Consider the following 24,322-nt stretch of genomic DNA (forward strand, 5'->3'; position numbering starts at 1 on the left):
TTCATGAATACATTAATAATATTCTATGATTTTGTGAACAGTTTCACGACCACGAATGGTAATTCGGGACTAATATACTAGAAATCAATAACCAGTGGACGAATTCGTGACTAATATATTAAGAATCATGAATTAGTTTAAGAGGATTTTATGGATTTATGAATAAAATTCCAAGTGTCGTGATATAGTTCACGAGAAAGTATCCAGATTGTTTTGATTTTGTGGACTAATGTTTCTAAATCTATGAATAACACCATAAGTCAGCGTTGGTTTAATGAATAATTTTCATAAAGTTGTGTACTGGTTCACGTACATAAAATCGATTTGGTGATGGCATGACAGAAAGCATGACTTTAGTTTACAAAACAAAAACAAGTATTTCCACTAATAAAAGCGTTACGCGGGCGTTACTGTAAAGGAATTCAACGAAGATCCGTCCGAAAATCTCTAAAATCATGACCGACCATCTTAGATTCCGATGAAACTTTACAGGTTTAACTGGCATGGAAGACAAAACATTATCCACAGTAAATAAGATTATTTTGACTCAAGCACAATTTTTTAAAAGGGCGTAGACGTTTCTACTTGCAATAATTTCAAAACTTTTTGATTAGATTACACTATTTTATACAGTAAAACTATCTGAGAACGAGTTACAGGTAATGAATACTTCTGCACGAAAAAAAATATACACTGAAAAATTTTTTTTGTCAATTTTCACAAAAACAAAAAATTATGATAAAATTTCAAATTGCAAAAAAAAACAATTTTGTTACAGAATATAATTCTAAGTCTCATTTTAAATCAAAATGCATTTAACAAATGTCTTCCAAAATGCGATAGTTTTCGAGATATTTGGAATTTTGCTCAAACAAAAACAATTAATTCGTGTAATTATGTCCTTTTTAAAAGTTGTTCGCGTTACCCCATCATAAATTGTCAAAAGTCTCATGTTTATCGTTTTACAGACATAAAAGAAGCTTTTTCAGTCTGGATCATGGAGAAGCTTGAATAAAAAAAATTTCCTAACAACAACTTTTGACAAATTTTTACAATAAATTCTATTTGCAGTCAAAAGTAGAATTTTATTTTTGAATATGATTCTAAATGCCATTTTATATCAAAATGCTTAAAACAAAAATTTTCTGAAATGTAGTAGTTCTCGAGATATTTTAAATTTTGTTTTAACAACACAATTATTTTGTTTTATTACGACCTTTTCGGAAGTTATTCGCGTTTCTCCACCAACAACTATTAGTTTATCGTAAGGCCCATAATATTTCATGTAACTTTCCCATTGACATTAAGGCGATACGGAAAACTTGTTTATTAAAAGCTTCTCCATGATCCAAATACACCGAAAAAGCTTCTTTTATGTCTTTAAAACGATAAACATTAGACAACATTTATAATGGACATTAGACAACATTTATGATGGAGTGACGATAACAACTTTTAAAAAGGACATAATTACAAGAATTAAATGTTTTGTTGGAGCAAAATTCCAAATATCTCGGAAACTATCGCATTTTGGAAGACATTTGTTAAATGCATTTTGATTTAAAATGGTACTTAGAATTAAATTTTGTAATAAAATTACAGTTTTGTATGTCAATTAGTATGAAATTTAAAAACATGTATAAAGTTATTGTTAGAAAAACTTTTTTGCGGATAATTTCTCCATCATGAAATCACATTAAAAATATTTCTTTTCTCTTTAGGTTTTTGTTGACAAAATATAAAAAGTCATAAAAAATTTTTTTTTTTGCAATTTGAATTTTTACCATAAATTTTTGTTTTTGTGAACAATGACACAAAAATTTTTCAGTGTATATTTTTTTCGTACAGAAGTATTCATTACCTGTAACTCGTTCTCAAATAGTTTTACTGTATAAATAGTGCAATCTAACAAAAAAATTGAAATAATTGCAAGTAGAAACATCTACGCCCTTTTAAAAAATTGCGCCTGTATCAGAATATTGCAATTGCCAGAGAAAATCGTGGAGATTCATAAACCGAACACAAATTTAAAGTTTCGTTCGATTCCATGAGAAACCGGCCGAGTGCAAAATATGACCATCGCCGATGGTCATATTTTGCGATCGGCCGGTCTCTCATGGAATCCCTCTTTAGGGAAATTGAACATAATTTTAAAACCCTTGTTTTTTGTTCATGGTCCTGTTTTCGTAACGTAAAAACGCGATGGTTCCCGAATTCATGGCACTTTATTCACTTTATTTCGGGAACAATTTTTTCCGTGTGTAGAATGCATATTCTAAAAATACTAATACAACGAATAAAACTAATAAAATTGAAGTAGCACAAAATTTAATGAAATGAAACGATTGAATTGAAAAAATAGATTAAATGCATATAACTAATAAAGTTGAACATTTGATAAAATTGATCAAACTAAATAAAATTAATTAAATTGATAAACCATAACAAATAAATAAATCAATTAAATTTTCGAAGAAATTATAATTAACAGAACAAAAAAAAATGAATCATCAAATTTAAATAAAAATTGAAAATTATAAAACATATTGTCTGCCATAAGTAAATACATGGTCTCCTTTTGCAGTGAGACATTTACCAATAACACGGTGCTACAGAGATTTTGTGTGTACAGGTTTCAATTGATGTTGCTGGGTGAAAAAATGTAATAAAATTATTTCTGCTATTGACGTTTCAGCCTACTCATTCTTCGGCCATCTTCAGAACTATTTATTAAGTACAAAAATACAATTTTTTTCGCAAGACATTTTTATTTGTTTCTACAAGACCACTTACATTTAAACCCGTTTGCTTCACGCTCGCGGGACCGTCCAAATAAAACTACATTTTAATTTCTCTCTCACGTTGGTGGCGTCTCCCTTTGCTGACTGCCTCTAAGTCTAGCCCCTTTTCACGTTACAAAGTAGCAGATTAATAATATTTTTGGAAAACGCAAAACTGAAATATATTAAAAAATATTTGAAGTACCTGGAGAAGCTCTTCAAAATCTCTTCGCAGGAATATTGAACCTCTGGATTACCAAAAGTATTTTTTCTGATGTTAATAATACTCGAGATATTCATTTATTTTTAGATGGTTGATTAAACTAATTTTATCTGTACCTTTTCGACTACAAAGAAAAGCTTCTGGTCGTCATTCTGCCATTAATTCCACATGATTGACAAAAGTTTAAATCTTCATTCGACTACCAATTATCGTTAGAGGTGCTCACTTTACCTTTACTAAAATAAATTTAAAAAAATCTTTTACTCGGGATCCTCTTAACTTGCCTCGAAGCAACATCGGCGCAATCCGGCGGCTTCTTTTGCGCCGACCCGCGAATGGGCAGAAAACAATATCGCGCCGCAGCCAAACTGGGCATCAAATACGACGTGTGTAATCGATATATTTTCCGACCTCCTCTTGTTCCTCGGCCAATTGGTAAGTGGAGTAAGCGGAGGTAAGCGCAATCTTGATGCATTATTTTTTGCTGCTGAGCTCTTTTATGTTTGGAGGCTATTTCACCATTGCATTGCCGCCACCGCCGCGCGCCGGTGCAATGTGAAATATGTCGCATGGTCACGGCACGGTAGCAGTTTTGTTTTTCTCCGGTTCACGCTTGGGTTATTGGCAAGCATAGGAAATTCTATGAGCATTTCTGTTTTACCATTGGAGGTTCCATAGGGGGGTTATTTAATATAATTTGTGATATCTCTTATAAAATACAAAATGATTCAACATATTGCGACAAAATCCAGAGAATATGAACTATCTACCATTAGATTCAACTCGTACCTGAATTATTCGGATTCGGTCACCCTCAAGTCAAATGACTCTGGCTTGGGAACAATATTTGAATTATCTGATAATTCGGCCTCGTACTTCACCGCCTGGAAACGCCTATGCATTTTCCCTTCTAGTCGCAGCCCAGCATCTGACCCGTTCATAAGATAGTAGCTCTGCGTTTCCACAATCGCCAACAAATCGCTGTCATTTGATGACTTAACCCTTTCGGATTTATATCGGACCGTTCCGAGCGAGCAACGTACGAGGACACGTGTGAGGTTGCGAATGGGATGGATGGGGACATAACCTTCAACATATACGGTTTCCACTGTTGATCACGACCGTCTAGTATATGTGCGAGTACGTCGCGGCATCGATCAAAGGAAATTGTAGATGCATGAAGAAAAATTGATTTCATCAGCCCAGATTCCTCCCGATAAAGGTGAGATATGTTTGAAATTATTGTCTCTGTACATTGCGCAAACTGCATGCACAATAGGGTGACTCACCAATTACGTTGCAAGTTGTCGAATTTGAATTCAGTCAACTATGCGACAGCGTTGTCCGGGTTAATCGATTACTAAATAAGTAGATACTTAAGCTTGATCTTGTTTCCGTTCAGTTTTTTAAGGAATTATAAACTTTTATCCTTTGAACAAAAATAAACTAAACATTCGTTCTCAAAATTTCATCAGGATTAGAACCTTAGAGATTACACTATTTCTATTCATGACTCGTTAAGCACATTGCATTTAGAAGACTATCTTGAATATTGGAAGGGGCGCATAATGTTCGATATGCGGTTCTGTCGCCTCACTGTACTGATCATAACACTCGAAGATCTCGGAATCGTATATTCTTCAAATATGCCAATAGATTCATTTTACCGAACAATCTGTAATTCCGAGAAGTGTTCCTAATGTTGTACAACAACCAGTTTGTCAACGAATGGATTTTAGTTCGATTTAAAATATTTTTTTGACCGATAGGCAATCACAGTTTTGTAATCCGAAAATTGGCACTCGAAGAAAAAAAAGTTACAAATACAGAAAAACTTATCAAAAAACAGACACTTTGCTTAAATCTTCATAGCTACAACTGATCATTACGAAAACTAACTCAATTTCTGCACAAAACCACTTTATTTACAATTACACTAAACTAAAAAATACCATCCTCAAAAATTACGGCGTACAATAAAACTCAAATATAATATTATACCGTAAGTGAGAGCTTCCGAGAACGTTGAAATTCACTGCACTCGTCCCCACATTACCACTTTCGATTTGCACGCTGAATCCGGTGCTGGATTCCCGGTCGGCATTCACTGTTACCATGGAGATAGTTTTTGTTGCCTAGAAATAAGTGAAAATTTTCTCATTCGTCCATTAAGCGCCCGGGATCAGATCCGATAAACTCACCGAATTTGTGTTGAATCCAACTTTCGCTGGAGTGGAAGTTCCTTTGGTAAGCGTTTTCTGTTGGCACAGCACATCCGTAACTGCCCTGGAACCGAAGAAATAGCTCTGCTCGTCGGCACCTCTGGCAGGTGTCATCAGCATCAGCAGCAGCAGTAAACAGCAGACTGAACTGTACAGCACGACGGAGGACATTTTTGGTGACCTTTGATTCGTTTTCGCAGATGCACCGAAACCGATAGGGCGACTGAACCGGTCAGGAGCAATGCAGTTACTCTTATATTGATTTTGGCCAATTACGTTTTACGTAAGACCGATCTTTTTGGGAGTGAGTGTTCACAATTGACATTTTTATGTGCATTATTACGTCGTTGCCATTGATGGTGTGGTCATTGGTGTAATAACTGGAAGTGAAAACTTTCTTACGCAAAAAAATTGGTAAAGTTAGGTGACAATTTTATCGAATATATTAAAAACTCACTACTCTCCCATGATGTCGACTTCTTTATCTGAAACGAGAACTTACCTGAAATTTTTGAGACTTGGGCAGAAATACTACAGAGCAGTGGGTTGCGGTTATGTTTTCAATTTCATCTCAGCAGTATGTGGCAGTACAAAAGTTCTAAAAAGAACATCTTATTTGATAAATCAGCAATAAAGATTGATTTGAGATGTACTACGTCATCTACCGCAACTTAGGGGGTCTGTGGGGCTGCTTATCGTATACGTCTATGTCACCGTCACTACTGTTGTCTTGGAGCTCACGGTCATAAGTTTCAGCCGGTTTGTTGTTCACGATTGTGTGTCCGTCTCCTTTGGGGTTAGCTGTCGCCAGGCGGTATTGGCAATAGATTTTGAGGTACTGGACGTAGCCGAGATTAAATGATATTCTTTGCAAGCTTTCACTGAGCAACTGCTAGCTGTTCTGCAGATTATGCGTTGGCTGTGTGCAGGGGCGGCGAAACACCTTATGCCCGAGTGGGTAAAAAGCACAGGGTGAGGGGTCTATTAGTATGGATTTTTTCCCTTTTCGCAATGCACACGCTTACATTAAATTCACATTAAATCACGTTCGTTTATGCAAATGGAATTGTAGTACAATGATGTTTTCAAATGTGTGTAGTGCGAGATACATGCGTTGCGCATCTAAATTTTTTGAAATGATTCAAAATTTCGAGTGGGTAATTACCCACCCGGTTATTTTCGAGTGGGTAATACTACCCATACTACCCACGCTTTCCGCCGGCCCTGGCTGTGTGTGGTTTTTGATTGCTGTTGATAAAGTTTTCTTCACAACTTCAGTGAGTGGTAACTCCTGTCAGATTTTTAATGCAAGTAGAAACGTCTACGCCCTTTTAAAAAGTTGCACTTGAGTCAAAATAATCTTATTGACTGTGAAAAATGTTTAGTTTTCCATGCCTGTGTAACTTGTAAAATTTCATCAGAATCTAAGATGACCGGTCACGATTTTGGAAATTTTCGGAGGGATCTTCGTGGAATTTCTTTTATATAACAACCATATTGACGATAATTTTCATTCCCAAAAAACAATTCAGCTGGATTGTGGCTTGGACAGTTATTGTTCAGCTTATTCCCTCGTAATAAAAGCTTGTTCAGCTTTCGTTGTTTGTTGCGTTGTTTTGTAGTTTTAGGAAGTCGTCATCTTTGTTCTCAAAATGACGCCAATCATCGAAATCCCCCACTAAATACCATCTTTCATATGACACCCATATTCATGATAGTTTTCATCATTTCGTGATAATCGTGAGCCGCCATATTGGTTTTCAAAATCGCGTTAATTACCAAATTCCATCACCAACAGGGGCTAAAAAAATAAAAACACATGATAAACTGTATTAAAAATTAGTATTTATTATCTTGGCCAGAGTTGTTTTCATGTAAAAAAGTGTTCATTCATATTCATTTGAATGTGGTTCACTGGAATAGTTCCATAAGCTTAGACCGTGCTAATGTGAGGTTGTTTTTCAATAGAATCAGAATATATTGGCTTAGATGGCACGTTCACCGTATGTAATCGGAGATTTGTGCCTTGATGTGTATTTTCATCATTTCCTGAGCGGAAGGAAAGGACAAGGAGGTGTGGGGAAGTAGAATTGGAAGGGTGGGAAAAATAACAGCGCAAAAACAAAAATAAACAACAGGTAAGTTAAACTCACAAGTAGTTCAAGTCGCCTGCGAGTAAGCCTAAAGCTCTTTACCACATTGGATAGGAAACATTAGTATGTCTCTGAGTTTCAGTCGTCCAAACATGATTTCATCTATATAAGGACGGCCGAAAACTCGAAATCGTAATTGCGCTACCGCTGGACAGTTGCATATCAGATGATATGAGGTTCCGTAGTCGGATTCACAAAGATCACATGAAAAAGACTCAGCGCGCTGAATAGTTTCCATGTGATAATTGAGTTTGCAGTGGCCGGTTAAAGCCCTGGTCAGTATGCCGCAGTGGAGCTTCGAAAAATGTAGGAGATTTTTCAAAATCATCGGGCACGGTTGTTCTAGAAACGCTTTTGTTTGGGGACACGTTTGTAGATTTCTCCAATAATTGCTGTGCTTGGACAAAGCCCGGGACCGTATTTTTCCCTTATTCAACTTGTCGAAATTGGCAGCGCATTCATTTCCAGTAATACCGGAATGTCCTGGCACCCAGACGAGGTAGAGAGTGTTGACAATGCTTAGTTCTTCGATTTGGGTTCGACACGAGATCACAAGCTTGGACCGTGATTTGTCTGAGCTAAGGGCCTTGATTGCAGCCTGACTATCGGAGCAGAAGTGTATAACTCTGCCGGACAAACTCAGTAGAAGAACCGAATGTACCCTGCACATAATCGCAAAAATTTCTGCTTGGAATACAGTACAGTATCTACCTAGTGAGTGAGATTGTTCCAATCTCATTTCACGACAGTAGACACCAGCACAGGTACGTCCCTCCATCAGAGAACCGTCAGTGTAACAGATCACTTGCGTTTGTTGTTGTCTTTCCATATAGCCAGACAACCACTCCTCTCGAGAGGGAATCTTCACATGGGATGTCCTGTAAAGAAAACTACATGTGAGTGTAATATCGCTGGGAGCAAGAATATCTTCGCCCCATGTAACCATTTGTGACCACAATCGTGTATGACTGGTAGCAGGATCAACATGGTTACTGTTCCAAAGCCCAGATACCTGCAGTCTGTATGCACAATGTATGCATTGCACTTGATAGTGATTCTTGTTTGAGGTGTAGAGTAAGGTGGGGTAAAAGTGCGCGTAGGGCAAAAGTGCGCATTTGAGTAGCAAAACCAAGAGATATCTAGTTCTACGTTATGAAGATGTGCGATGAAGGTACTAATTTGTAATCATGCCGATTTTCTTGTGCTTTTCTGCCAATAGATATTTCACGAAAACTGTTAGGTGCGCACTTTTGCCCCACCTTACTCTATGTGTAATGGTTTAATATTTAGAAGTGCCTCAAGAGCAGCAGTCGGAGCCGTGGTGAAAGCACCAGCCAATGCCATGAGCGCCATTCTTTGCAGATGGCTTAGCTTTGACTGGGCTGTCATCACCTCTCCCCTCTTCCGCAATACAAGGCATCCATATGACAATATTGGACGTATAATTGGTCGGTGTTAAGTCAGACCGGACCAAGTCGCATAACATCAAAAAATTAGATAATGACAACACTGGATAATGAATTTCTTCGGCTACATGCAACTTTTGCCAGATTTGAAATATGTAACCAAAAACAAGCATTATGGCAAAAAATAAATTCCAATTATAACGTAGAGGATGCTGCGATTTAAACTTTAAACCCGTTTTTCTCGAAATCAATATTTTGTCACTTAGTCCGGTCTGACTTAACACCGAACAATTGTCGTGTAAATCCAATAGATGTATTTAGGTTTGAGACCCCAAGTCTTTCCAAAAGTTCTTCTGCACTGCCCGAAGGCCATGCACGCTTTCTTGACTCTGAACTCAATGTGAGCAGACCAATTCAGTTTGGAATCCAATACAACTCCTACGTATTTGACTTGATCTGCACACAGTAGCTCAGAATCAAAGAACTACAAGGTATGAACCCCGGTTGTTGTTCGCTTCTACGTTAAAAGAACCATTGAAGTTTTGCTTGGGTTAACTGATAATTTAACTTGTCGACAACACTGTTCGACAGCTCTTAATGCTTGTTGCCATAAGTCAAAGATTGTTCCGATGCAAAGTTTAGTAATTAGTATTTGGTAATTGTCAGTAAACCCGTAGGTTGGAAATCCAAGTTTCCAAAATTACTTCTACCCTATATGTATTTATGATTGTTTACGTTCCAATTCCACTTTAAAGCTCCTGTATAAAATAGTACGCTGCTGAGCATGCCCTAAGGAATGTGATCGAAAAAAAAAATAAAAATGCAAACCTGTGATAAAAACCAATCAGTGCTTTCTCTTGATCAGATGGCATTACTTTTGGGTTGACTACCAAGAAACGCTATAGTTTATCTCGCAACCGTTTAAAAACAAATAAAAGTAAAACTGCTCTAACATAACTCAGCATCTCCGCCCAGCAAAAACTCCTACTAACCCCGCCTTTCTGTAGACGCAAATCCAGTTGAGTCCGCCCATGCTTTAGAAATAACTACAGAAGTATGTTGTTAGATGCCTTAAAGATGAAAACCTGTTTTAATCCACCTAGTGATGCAATTGTGCCTTTCTCATTTATCCATACTACGATTCCATGGCTGGTTATGTTCAATACAACGGTGGAAATAAATATTACATATTCAGTACGATTTGCACATACATACAATGGATCGACAGCCACGATTTTGAGATGCTAAGTGTCGACACTGAAATATCGCTTGGGTCCGGGGGGGGGGGGTCCGGACCCTGCCGAAAATTTTCAACTTATTAAGAAATTTTAAACTAGTTTCAATATTAAAGTAGCAACCCCTCATTGCATACTCCTACCTACGCCTAAATAAGCCAAAAAAATCGGGATTACGTTGCATTTTAAAGTCATTTGGCATCAAAAATGCAAATTCGATTTTGAAATTTTCCCTTGCTCCCCCTGAGAATTTTTCATTTCATTTATATGGGCATTTGCTGTGTGGACGCACTCTTCAACCCGTAACTCTGGAACCGGAAGTCCAATCAATAAAAATTCAGTTTTTCTGATTCCTTATGTCAATAACATGCGACGTACGTAGGATTTTTTTTTTTCAATATTTTGATTTTATGCGACATGGCGCACTTTTAAGTACAAAAAATGCCGAAAATGTCATAAAAATCGACACAAAATTGGCAATTTAAAAAAAAAAAATTAAGCGATAAAAATCCTACCTACGTCGCTGGAGAAATCAATTTCGAATATGCTTTGAAAATTTCAAAGATATCAAAAATCATTGGTCCGAGTTACGTTTCCGGCCAGCTCCAAAAATTGGATTGGAGTTTCCCCGATAAAGTTGATAACCTTTGAAGATCAACCGATTTTTTTGAAAGTTACTATTCTAAGCATGTGCGAGAAAGAGAGGCAACACATAACTTTGTAAGACAATATCTTTTTACTGTAAAATCGAAGCAATTTGCAGTCTTCGGCAATGTTGATCCTTATACCTTAAGCTATATACAGTCGTGATTCGCTGGTTGGACATTTTTTAACTGGACCGCTTTTTAGTTGGACCTCCGCATCTGAATGTCAAAATCTAATGTCCAATTTACTTTGACAATCAATCTGAAAATTATTAGAGATGTGAATAGATACCAACGTCTCCTTTGGAGAGTTTTTGACATCTGTCAATCGGTCCAACTAACGAATCAAATTCGTTAGTTAGACAGAGGTGTGGCCCAACCAGCGAATCACGACTGTATCTGAATTCACTGACAGTCTATAACGAGCATTGTGAAAGCATTGACTTCAACATTCCCAGAACAAATTTGAAACAGCATTTCAGCTCTCTGCGTTATAATAGCATATAAATATAGTACAGTAGGATTCCGTTTTTGGCAACAATTGTTTTTTCAGTTGTCAAAACTGGAACCGTGCCAAAAATGGAACCTTACCTTAAAAGCTTTTATTTTCAATTTGTGACATCACAAATGTCACAAGAACATTAATTATATAAGAATATGTGAAATGGAATGAAATAATAGAAAAAAATCAACAAATTTAACTTTATTCGCTATGCCCGCCTCCATAAAATATAGTGAATATGACTCCTATGTTTGGAAATAAAGTCAAAAGCGATATCCATTATTACAACAAAATGATTATTGGGCATTTTTCAAAAGATTTACTATGAACAAAATTAATGTTGCCAAAACTGGAACCCATTTGTTGCCAAAAACGAAACATTTTTGTTGCCAAAAATGGAGCATGTCAAAAACGGAACGTACTGTGTACGGTATATGTAGTATGTAAGTAAAAATGTTTGTGTAAAATTGTCTATGATTAACGGACGAATAAATAGATAAATAAATAAATAAATAAATAAATAAACAAATAAATAAATAAATAAATAAATAAATAAATAAATAAATAAATAAACAAATAAATGAACAAATAAATAAATAAATAAATAAATAAATAAAGAAATAAATATATGTTATATCATATATAATACCTCTGGCAATTTACGTGTGGTCATAATTAATAGTATTTTAGAAATGTATTCATGTATTCCTTCTTGAACCATACCCAGAAAGAAAGTTGAACACTTCTTCCGGAAAATAAAAAAAACACGTAGACCCATATGAAAAATGATTGATTATTCTTTTTTCTTTTGTTTTGAAAGTACGAAACATCATTTAATTTGTATGCTGTAGTATGCCATCCAAAATGAAAAACATTCATAGTGGTTACCCCATCCCTGATTCACCTATCCCCACTTTAACGACCAAAAACAACATAAGATTTCGGGTGCGGACAGGTTGCAGAATGCGGATTTCTCGCAAGTGTCGTATTGTTTGTTTCGTTTTAGGAGAATTGTTTTCTGTTCTACCATAAAGGCTGTCGAGTTGTGGATGGTGGAGTGACACATGGCTTCGCGGAGACGGACCCACTCATGTGTTCTGGTGCGTGGCTTCATCGTTGACTGACAGAGTCAGCTGTTTATTGTGATTCTCGTTTCGATGTATCTAAGGGGCTCGCCCGTATCTGTTCGAGGATTGTATTGCACAGCTATCTATGGTGCGAGTGTTTCATCACGATGCTGTTTGGCTGTGGTCAAACGTCGCTATCGGTTTCTGTAAGAAGTAAAGTGTAATTATTGTAAGTCCTGTTGGTTTGGTTATTTAGAGTTTTGGGAAAAAAAACTACTCTTACCCCAATCACTACATTTGGATTCTTCCTTGTCGTAGATTTGTAAAAGCTTTTGGTGAAATCATACTCTATCCTCTGCTAACACTTTCCACTCATTATGGGACAGATCTCCATAACGTTTCATATTCTGAAGAATGCTATCCCACCAAGTGTGGCTCGGGCGGCAACGACGAAGACGACTGGATCTTAAACGGGCAGCAATGCGTATTGAATGTGACTGTTCGCTACGCCTCGCATGTCCCCACCAGCGCATCTGGACCATTCGAATCTTTTTTGTGATCCGACGCTTTTGAAGGAGAAAATCAATAGATTTTGAAAGCGCAGAACTATCACTGTGTTGACATAGATCAGACATCCCGCGAACTATTTGCCTTTCATATCCACGAATTGAATGACGACTATACTTAGTCAGCACGGCAACATGTGTACCGTACATCATTGCTGGTGCGACAACCGACTCGTACATAACCCTTCCGACACTCCTTGACGGCTTGCATATTTTTTTCAGAAAATCCATTATTACTCTTAAAACGCGAATGAAATCTCTACATCTTGTACGAATAGTCATTGGTCTCTCTAGCCTTGGCGTTAGGTAAACTCCCAAGTATCTTAGAGGATCTGTAGTACAATACTCTCTGCCTTGAATTATGATACTATCAACGTTCTATCCGTTGGGATCATTTATCAGCATTTAAATTCAATTCCACATACTCTAAATACTCTTTTATTTTCGTAACAATTCGCTCAATATCCTCGTCTCTTTCTGTTATTATGGTCAAATCATCTGCAAAGGCTAGAAGGATTGGCAGCGCTATGTTAGTTTGATTATTCAAGTTCAAACTGTCTATTTCGGAGTACGGAAACATCGTAATGAACGTTGATCACTGTTGTTTCCGTCAAAAACTATAGTTAAAGCTATATAGACGTTTTAATTGATTCACGCGATTTATTCCAAAATTTCACAAATTGTTTATTCTTGCTTCTTTTCGCACTTAGGTTTTTTCCAAAATACTCGCAATCGCATCGATTATCGATTATAGACATCAGATTAGCTCAGAATTTTAGCAATACTCCCACAGTCGGCTGTTTGGAGTTCAAATTGCTGTTGCTTAGGGAAAAAGTAGATTACTCTCGATGGCCGGCTATCCAGAGTTTAAAAAATAGAAAAACATAACTAAGCATCTTATTGCTCATAGTGTTACTTAGTATAACCAGTAGTTAGCATAACAATAAACAAATCACGCGCGATTGTTTAGAATACGCAATCCTTTTTTTTGCATTGTGTATTCTATTTTTGCAATTGCAAATTAGTAAAATTTCCTCATACTACGAAACCGCTATATGTGTGCGATTCCACCGATTTATAAGAATAGTACCTGAAACGAGAAAAAGGAAATCGCTCACAAATACCTAAGATTCGGAATTTTATTCAAACGATCGCCGGGAAAACTTTACACAGACATGGTAGAATACACAAAACATTCGCGGCGTGATGAAAAATTGAACGATATCGATTTATTAAAATATAAGCAATACTCCTCATAGACGGATATCCGGAGCTTAATTTGCATATTTAACCAATCGCGTTATTGCAACAAATGATAAATCTCCCAAATTCTCGGCAGCCGGCTGCCCAGAGCAATTTTTACATGATAACGCTACTGGCACACTTACTAACAAATCTCCCCTTCCCTCCCTTGTGGAGATGCAGAGGATTCCTCGGTCTCTAGCAGCAACATGTATCGGACTAACATTCCTTCCTTCCCCAGAATATCTGCATTCGGATGTGGCCGGCGTCGGTATTGATCAGCTTGCAGGGATCAATATAGATTGCACAATGTGGCTCATCGTGCTATTCCCAAGCATGTTGTTCCAATGAACATTTTACAATCTCAATTGGTTCTGGTCAATAACGGAGTAGCAACCACGGGCGATCTCTTATGCTTATGCTTAAAAACATTGATTATTTTTTAAAGCGTCAACAAACATTTGACGCTATCGCAAATTCGTGTGTGTTTAGGTCACCGAATGAAACCAGCAAGAAAAAATGGGCGTAAAAAACATCAGGATATGACGTATTATGCTTAGTGGTTCACCTGTCCCCGTGGTTCATCTATCCCCACTTTTCCTTCTCCTTTATCTACGCCCAGCACATTGTCCACCTTTCCTGACAATATTTAGAAAATCAATTCTTAACCTTTTTAACTACCATAGACATGGAATCTTTTTGTTTAAAATGGTTGGAAATGTGGTGCTCTATTTTCTTCAACTCAACTTTTTATCACTTTTCGATTTCAGTAATACGGAAAAACAACCTTACTAGTCCAGAATTGAAAGAGGAAACCAACAACCAACGAATCAAAACTGTGCATCACCGCTCGTAATGTTGTTCAATGAAGCAAATAAACGAAACTCAAGAATGAACAAATCATTCAATAATCACGAAAATAAAAACCAGTTCCAGGTCCAGTTTGCTTTCACCTCAATTGTGAACAACATATGCACTCACCCCAAAAGCCCCAGCAAACCGATGCATTTTACTGTTACAAAAGTCTCGTTTATTATTATTATTTACCAAAAAAGCACTATGTAGTTCCGTTTGTTTTTATCTTAAGCCGCACACCAATACTGAAAGACCACGTTGTATGGTAACACTCGCTTTCCGGACATCTGGAAGGATATCGCTGTCGTCGCCACGGCTCCTCGCTCAATGTACACGCGAAACCCATACTTGGAGTACCTGTCCGCGTTTATCGTCACAAAGTTGATTACTTTGGCATTCTGGAATAAGCAAACACCATTTACGATACATTTCACAGCGAAGCAAGTTTTCACTATATAGCAAACAAACAAAAAACACTCCTCACCGGATTTGTGTACTGCACTTGAATCGGTGTTACGGAACCTTTGGTGACGGTTCGCTCGTAGCAAAGCGTGTCCGTTGCCAGTCGCGATCCGAAGAAATAGGTTAAATCCGCTGTCTGCGCCCCGGTAAACTTATTGTATCCATCCGCGGTTTGACGTGCACCTAGAAACACCAGCAAGATGAGTCCCACGGACAAACAGGGAAAATTACTCGCGAAATTTAAGCTCATTTTAAAAACGCTCGACATCAGAAACTGTTCCAAGGGCTCTGGCCCTCAATGGTTTTTATAGTGGTCAGCTTGGTGCACCCGTTCCTTCAGGAACAAGGACTCCCCGTCAAGAGCAAAGCTGGGTCATGTTCGATTAATTGCTTGTCATTAATCTAATTATTTAATTTGGCGGCCTCTTTGCCAGGTTGCGAAAAATTGAGGCGCAGCGGTTGCATATCCTGATATGCAAATGAATGAATTTTTCGGGTATGCCAAAGTATTTCCCGGAATATGTGTGTCACTGGGTCAACCGTATTTTATCTACCTTCACGGAACTTTCATTTATCGTAGTGATGTTCAGTGAACGGTTTTCAAAATGTGACGTGCGACTTGCTTCACGGTAGTTTTTAAATATAAATCTGAAACCTGAAAACAAAAAAAAACTTAAATCAACTATAATCACTAGGTCGGAATGAAGAATAAGTCATACATATTGAATTATGTTCTTTACTGAAACAGTTAACCTCACTTTTCTTGACAGTTCGATTGTACTGTTTACATGGACTTAGAAAAATTTGTGGACGACTAGATTCGCTCGAAACAAATGTAAACAGTACAAGCGAACTGTCAAAAATGAACACTCAGTTCATTTGTGACGTCACCGTAAAGTATTCAATATTTTACACTGGCGTCACAAATGAACTCAAGTGTTCATTTTTGACAGTTCGCTTGTACTGTTTAGGTTTACATGGACTTAGAAAAATTCTTTGCGAATTGCTTCGAGCGAATCTAATCGCCCAAAGAATTTTTCTAAATCCATGTAAACAGTACAAGTGAACTGTCAATAAAAGTGACGTTAACTGTGCCCGTAAAGAACCTAATTATATACTAATCGATTCAGTTTCTAATAACGAAGAACGAAAGGAAAATGCACGTGTAGAACTCGCCTACTGGGCGAACTAAAACCGAGTCATCAATACGGTAATACACCCATTGCCTCGTGGTGTTTGACATAGATGTTTGAAATGGGTCAAACCATGAAAACACAATTGTGATGGGCCCCTAAATCCCACCCTAAACCATATTGTTGAGACCATAGGGACCATTTTGTGTGAAAGCACGGTTGTGAAATTTGAAATGAACCATAATCATAGCTTTTTGAAGGATAATTTGCTCGGGTAGACATAAAATACGTGATGTACTTGTGAATCTAGTGTATCTTAAAATTTAAAAAGAATTTCAGATCATTAAGGAAGCACTATAGCTGCCGTAAGCTCACCCTGAGTGCACCATCGCTTTTCCTAGGATTAAATCAAATGCTTACCAGTGAACTTACACAGGAACTTGACAAAAAACAAACTGTACCCGCAGTTCGTCGGTAAAATTTCGGAGAAAACAAATATAAGCTACACAAAGAAAAAATCCTACCAGCTCAAGTTTAAAAGCAGCACATTTCCCTGTATGTCCCAGATGCATGTTACCCGGTCTCGACGTCACTCGATTTCGACTTTTACGCATTTTCACTGTCTTACCGTTTCACCGAGACATTGCCAAAACTGAGAACAAGCTGCGATTTTTTTCGTTCCTGGTATGGAATCTGGGTTATGTGTTCGTTCGGTGTTTATTTTCAGCCCAACCTGATCCCGGTTCTCATGCGGGACTCACAAAAGCCAGTTTCCCGGCGAAAGTTGGCCAAATTAACAATTTTATAAAACCTGCTAACTGAAATGCAACACTTTTCAGTGCAACATATGATCTTCGGCAGGGATCATCACTATCATACATAATCGCGGTGCCCAATGATGGCCAATGTTCGGTATCTGTTCGGTATTACTTTACTGGTGCTACTGTTAGAAGTGCGGTGTAATGTGATCTATGACACTCCGGATTACCAGCTCTTGGAGTTTGGGCAGTATAATTCGAACAATAGGATTTGTTTCTACCAAAAAATTCTTGCTGGAAAATCAAGCCCCGTGGTGTTAAGTTTTAACAATGTAAGTGGGTAAGTGGTAACATTTGGGAAGTGCAACATTTTTCGATAGAAATTACAGATGTTTGCGTTTATTTATCGTTCAATATTTTGAGTGCAAAGTATTTATGATAAACTTTCGAAAAAGTCAAAAGATTTGTCTTACTATTGAAGCTTTGAGCTGTAAAAGTGAATCGAAATACACAGGCCAGACACGTAGCTAGTAGCCCACCGAATTTTTTGCCAAAATGAATTATAGAAAAACAAATTTGTATCTCGATTAGTTTGAACAAAGTAATTTGAAAATGCTAAAGAAAAATGCTGTTTCCAACCAATAAGACTGCTATCCAGTGCGAAGCGAACGACAAAAACAGTTGCTTTTACATTGTGAGCCTTATCGGAAGAACGCAAAACCTGTTACTTTTGTACTTGTCGTGGTGAGCTGACGAGAAGAGTGAGTCGCAGAAGCAAGAAATGGTGTTCCGGCTACATACGGTTATTATTGACTTTTCGCATAAAACCGACTTTTTGTCAGGTATCCTGCTGATAACGTTTAATAATTTTTTTTCCGAGACAAAACTATTCGTATTGCATTAGAACTTAAAATACGTGGTTGTGTATAACAACGCTATAATCAAGATCATCATATAGATGACGATGATAAATTCAATATTCGACTATAAGAACTGACACCACTTACCGGTACCGTGCCCTTTTAAAAGCTCTTGTTACATTTGGAAGAATTACGATGGACACATATAGTAACTACTACCCGTTATTTAAAATGGTATTTTGTGGTGCGAATCTAGGTGGACCTATTTCAACCTATCACCCATTATGCGATAGTAACGCTACACTAAAAATTCTTTGCACATTCACAGTCTTCCATATCATTTCCCAAATCACAAACAATTATCGAATTTGTGACAGCTGTTCAGGTTATACCCAATCAGAAGAGAATAACAGATTATGGAGTTATTTATTTCAAAAATATTTTGAAACAGATCCTGTTATAAATCCGGCTGGGTAATTGTGAAAATAACAGAAAAAAAAACAAAAAACTGGTTAATAATAACAAATTTGTAACAAAATTTGATATGATTTGATCAAAGTTAAAACAAAATAAGATATAGTTTTTTTTTTCCAAAACGTGAGAGACTAGATAAAAACTGTATTAGATCTAGTCATCTATTGACAGTGATCTAGTAACAAACTATCAATTCATAAATTGATCGTTTCATAACAAATAATGTTATAATATTGATAGTATAGAAAACTGTCCGCAATCCACTTTTAGTTCCTTTATCTGAATATAACCCCAGTTGTTATAAATATCAACCATAGTTATAATTGTGATATTGTTTTGTTATGCTCTTCTGATCGAGTATTGATAAAAGCAAGAGCTGCGTCCAGTACCTCAAAATCAATGGCCAGCAACATCATTGAGCAAGTTTACACTCATGACTCTTAAAAGGCAAGAAGTAACAAAGAAATTAGATGTTCGCGAACACGAAGGCAGCAACCACGATGCCGACAAAGAGGCGTACGAGATAAAAAGGAACGATCCCTAGGAGCTAATGAGAAAAAATTTCCGCCGCATCATAAATAGGTTTCCACACGAAATGGCAAGTTGGTCGCTAGAGATCTGCAGGACATGCATTAAAACTCGTTTTGTTATTTTTATTTTTTTTGTTTAAATGATCCGCATTGAACCGAGTCCAATAAATAAATTATTTAAAAAATGTTAGAAGATAGAAGCACCTAAACTCTTCAAAAATGAGAACTCCATCGCGTTTAAAAAACTCGGATATAGTACTAGCCAGAATAAAGCTAATTAGGGATCATCCATAAATGACGTAGCATTATATGGGGGAGGGGGGAGTATTGCATTTTGTGATGACAGGGGGTAGGGGGTCATGTCATGCTACGTAGCTTTTGTAAAGGGGAATAACTAACATCGTTTTTTTATTGTTTTTAAATTTTTACGATGACAAGGGAAGGCGGGGGGGGGGGGAGTTTCATCAGAATCCGACAATAACTTGGTGACAGGACTAAGCCGGATTGACGCCAACTATAAAAATGAAAACACGATTTGTATTTCTGGGTAAACCCCTAGTCCTGCGTGATGTGCCTGGGTTGCTCAGCAACACAAATCGTGTTTTCGTTTTTGGAGCTAGCGGCAATCCGGTGCTACACACCAAAAATAACGAAATTTAAACCACATGTAATCCAATACGAATGAAACATACAAAGCTTGAATCAAAAATTTAATTGAGCATTAAATTTAATTCGAAGCAATCAAAAAGCATATGATTTTACACTGTCGTTTGTATGACATTACATGTCATTTATTTTACAGCAATATTGGGTTCAAAATACATTAAAGTGCATTTGTATCCCATTTAATGAAACTGTAATTTTCAAACAACGTGTAAAATTATAATAAAATTCGTTGAAGAAAGCACGACAAGTTGTGTGTATTTGTGGTGGAACTTAATTTTACATTTATATTCAGGCTCTAAATATGTGCATGAAAATAAATTTAAAAAATGCAAAATATTTTTTTCTGTGTAGCTTCGTCCTGCCACTAAGTTAGTGTCGGATTCTGATGATACCAGGCACGTTCGCAGAAAATTTTCATGGGGAGGGTTTTGAATTTTTACGTGTCTTATAAAAGAAAGGTATAGAAATCCATAAAATTTAAATTTTTTTTCGAGATCTAGAGGGCCGATCCTTGTATACCAATCAACTCAGTTCAACAGATTGGGTTAATTTCTATTATCGAAAAGGAAGCTTCAATGGACACCGCTGCTTGCTAGCTCGTGGTAGTGTCGGTTTAGTTTGTAGTGATTAAGCCAACCAACTAAAGCTAAACCTCGTGTATCGTCAGGTACTACTTCAGTAGGGATTGTGTTCTTGCTCTTGTGCTGCTTGTTGATTGTATTAATTGTTCATATTTTTTCATAGATGCTTTTTCTAGCTTACTGTCCAACCTACGCGGTACATCCGCTCAGGTCTGCTGCAAATGTAGTGACCTGTTAAGACACGAACCGATTCGGATGTGTCGACTATAATGATTTGCATCTCTTTACAACCATCTTTCTTCTTGGCTACGTGTTCCTATTTATCCGTAAGCTGGTGCTGAGAGTTCCTCGGTGGCGGTATTTCTCCTGATACCAATGCCAACTTTTGTGAATCATTAATTTTCAGCCACTCCTTTCCAGCCACCTTCGCAAGGTTTCTTCTTTGGTTTCTGCAACGACTTGTTTCTAGAATGACTGAGCTCTAATGACATTTTATATGTCAAAGCAGCTCGCAATATAATTTTTTCATGAGCAGAAAGTTAATAAAAGCAATTCATAACCCTCATGGGAGAGGTTTTTTGAATCCCCAAAACCCTCCTCAATGTGCGAATGTGGTTTTAAACTATTTTCTCCTTAGTGGAGAAAAAGTAGTTTTACATAGATTACACAAATATAATAAAGCTTAAAATGACGAGTTCACATAATTTTAATTTCTGTTGTGGGTCAGCGCACTGTACTCTTAGTGTAAACACCAGAGATCATACTCAAACGTGCTAGGCAAAAGGACAATTTTCTGAGAACGAGAACGTTTTCGCGTCATTTTAACCCAACCATATTTTTATTGACACTCAAATTGATACTCATACAAGGAATGCTTCCCACACTAAAACACTTAATTCGGAAAATCGTGATATTATTAGCAATCGTATAATAAACAAAAAAGTTTAAAATTGAACAGGGAAAAAATGGTATCTACGACCAACATATACTAGTATATTATAACCGCTCGTGATTTTGTCCGTTCTTTAGAATATCTCGGAATCACTATATGTTAGGATTTTTTGTAATGCACATTTTGATTTGAAATGGCATTTAGAATATTCAGCAAGCAAATAGCAGTTTTGGCTGCAAATATCATGAATTATAAAAATATGTTAAAAGCAGTTTTTTCAACCTAGCCCACCAACATGCCCATCACATATATCAAAATCCAGCAAATGCCACGAAGGCGCGCTGGAATATTAGCGGAAATTTCCAGTGGCGCAATCGGTACACCATCGGTCGCAGTGACCGTGCAAGCATCGCAGAGTCGACATTCCTTCGGTGGCGATGTTCGCGTAGAAATGATGTGCACTCCTCCACCCCCCACAACTACAATCAGTATAACGCCGACGATGACACCAGTAATGACAACTACAACAACCGTAACACCTACCTCATCTACGACTCCTGGAAGTACAACAACCGTTTCTGGAACCACTAGTACTACAGCCGGTACGACAACAACCGTTGCTACAACATCAACGACCGGTACTGGCACTACTGCTACCGTAACACCAACGCCATCAACGACTTCAGGAAGTACAACAACCGTTTCCGGTACCACTAGCACTACAGGTGCGACAACAACAACAACTGTTGCTACAACATCAACGACCGGTACTGGCACTACTGCTACCGTAACACCAACGTCATCAACGACTTCAGGAAGTACAACAACCGTTTCCGGTACCACTAGCACTACAGGTGCGACAACAACAACAACTGTTGCTACAACATCAACGACCGGTACTGGTACTACAGCTACCGTAACACCAACGCCATCTACGACTTCAGGAAGTACAACTACCGTTGCTACAACATCAACAACAGCTGCTAGTACGTTAACCACAGCGGCACCCACGACATCAACAACCGCTGCTAGTACTACGACCACTGCGGCACCCACAACATCAACTACAGTCGCTAGTACTACAACGACCGCAGCACCCACAACATCAACGACCGCTGCTAGTATAACAACCACCGAAGCACCCACAACATCAACGACAGCTGCTAGTACTACGACCACAGCAGCACCCACAACATCAACGACAGCTGCTAGTACTACGACCACCGCAGAACCCACGTCAACGACAGCTGCTAGTACTACAACCACCGAAACACCCACAACATCAACGACAGCTGCTAGTACTACGACCACTTTAGCACCCACAACATCAACTACAGCCGCTAGTACTACAACCACCGCAGATCCCACGTCAACGACAGCTGCTAGTACTACAACCACCGCAGTACCCACAACATCAACGACTGTAGCTAGTACTTCAACCACAGCGGCACCCACAACATCAACGACCGCCGCTAGTACTACAACCACCGAAGCACCCACAACATCAACGACAGCAGCTAGTACTACGACCACAGCAGCACCCACAACATCAACTACAGCTGCTAGTACTACGACCACCGCAGAACCCACGTCAACGACAGCTGCTAGTACTACAACCACCGAAGCACCCACAACATCAACGACAGCTGCTAGTACTACGACCACTTTAGCACCCACAACATCAACTACAGCCGCTAGTACTACAACCACCGCAGATCCCACGTCAACGACAGCTGCTAGTACTACAACCACCGCAGCGCCCACAACATCAACGACCGCTGCTAGTACTACAACCACCGAAGCACCCACGACATCAACGACAGCTGCTAGTACTACAACGACCGCAGCACCCACAACATCAACGACAGGTGCCACCGGCAGAAAATATCCTAAATAAAGCCAATAATAATAAACTTCTGGTACTACAATTACCGCTGCAGCTACTACTACTACTACTACTACAGGGTCTACAACTACCACCGATACCACAGCATCCACTACAGTTTCTAGTACTACAACAACCGAAGCAACGACAACTACTGCAGGAGCTACAACAACAACCGATGCTACGACATCGACGACAGCTTCTACTACTACAACAACCGATGCAACGACGACTACTGCCGGTACAGAGACAGATAATGCTGCGATACTGCATTTTAGACCGGCATAGCAAACATCGAACATATCAGATCCTAACAAAACTTTTATCATGTTGCAGGAACAGTAAATTATGTATTTTCCACAGATGAACAGACCCTTGTGACACGAAAGCTAACAAAGGCGTGGTACTAAAATCTTCTAGTGGAATGTTGATCTTTTGTTTCTTCGGACCTCCCAGACAACGGTTTTAAATGTACACAATTCTTTTTAGGTTTTGACGAATACTTTTGGTATTTTCTTACCAAAAACTCGACAGAGATATGATTGAGTTAAATGGGCGAAATGTGAAAAAAATCTCTAGGACAATTTTCAGTAGCGTTTCACAGGTTCAACTCTTTCATATAATGATACTTCTGTTTTTCGTTCAAAGAAAGTGTTTCTAAACATTTCTTCGGAACAAGAACTAGCATTTCTTATCTTCAAGATTAATTTGTGTTACACCGATCTGTTCACCTGTGGAAAATATAGTATGCCGCATTTGCGTTTGTTCGAATCTGAGGTGATCGAATGTTGCTGTTAATCATTCTGACTTGTTATTTTTTTCAATACATCTTCTACAACAGCCACAACTACTACCACACTGCCATAAGGTACGGAAACGAAATCAGCTACTGCGAATATTGCATTTGGATGAACGCTGCTGGTACGTATTATTCCGATCTCTAATTTTTTTTTTGCGGACATAAATTGCACCGTTCCGGACAAACCATTCTGTAACTCAATCGGATACGAAATAGGTTGTTGCGTTTGAGCTGGGCTCCATACAGAAATCAATTAGAATTTTGAACCGTCTACCCATATAAATAAATACCATTCCAGAAACTTTTTAACTATTTCCAACTATTTCAAACATCTGCTATATTCCACTCTTTATACTCTGTTATTGTTACTCCTGTCCCATAACCCTG

At 38.0% G+C, this 24,322-nt stretch overlaps 1 protein-coding gene across 1 annotated transcript; it reads left to right on the top strand.

Annotated features, from left to right (window-relative positions):
* The first annotated feature begins 21,546 nt into the window (after window positions 1-21,546).
* Window positions 21,547-23,424, top strand: LOC131688188 (mucin-5AC-like). Its single transcript, XM_058972358.1, has 2 exons — window positions 21,547-23,119; window positions 23,192-23,424. The coding sequence occupies exons 1-2, from the start codon at window positions 21,547-21,549 to the stop codon at window positions 23,422-23,424; spliced, it is 1,806 nt and encodes a 601-aa protein (XP_058828341.1).
* The last annotated feature ends 898 nt before the right edge of the window (window positions 23,425-24,322 follow it).

This window comes from Topomyia yanbarensis, chromosome 3 (genome assembly GCF_030247195.1).
Source record: "Topomyia yanbarensis strain Yona2022 chromosome 3, ASM3024719v1, whole genome shotgun sequence".
NCBI lineage: Eukaryota > Metazoa > Arthropoda > Insecta > Diptera > Culicidae > Topomyia > Topomyia yanbarensis.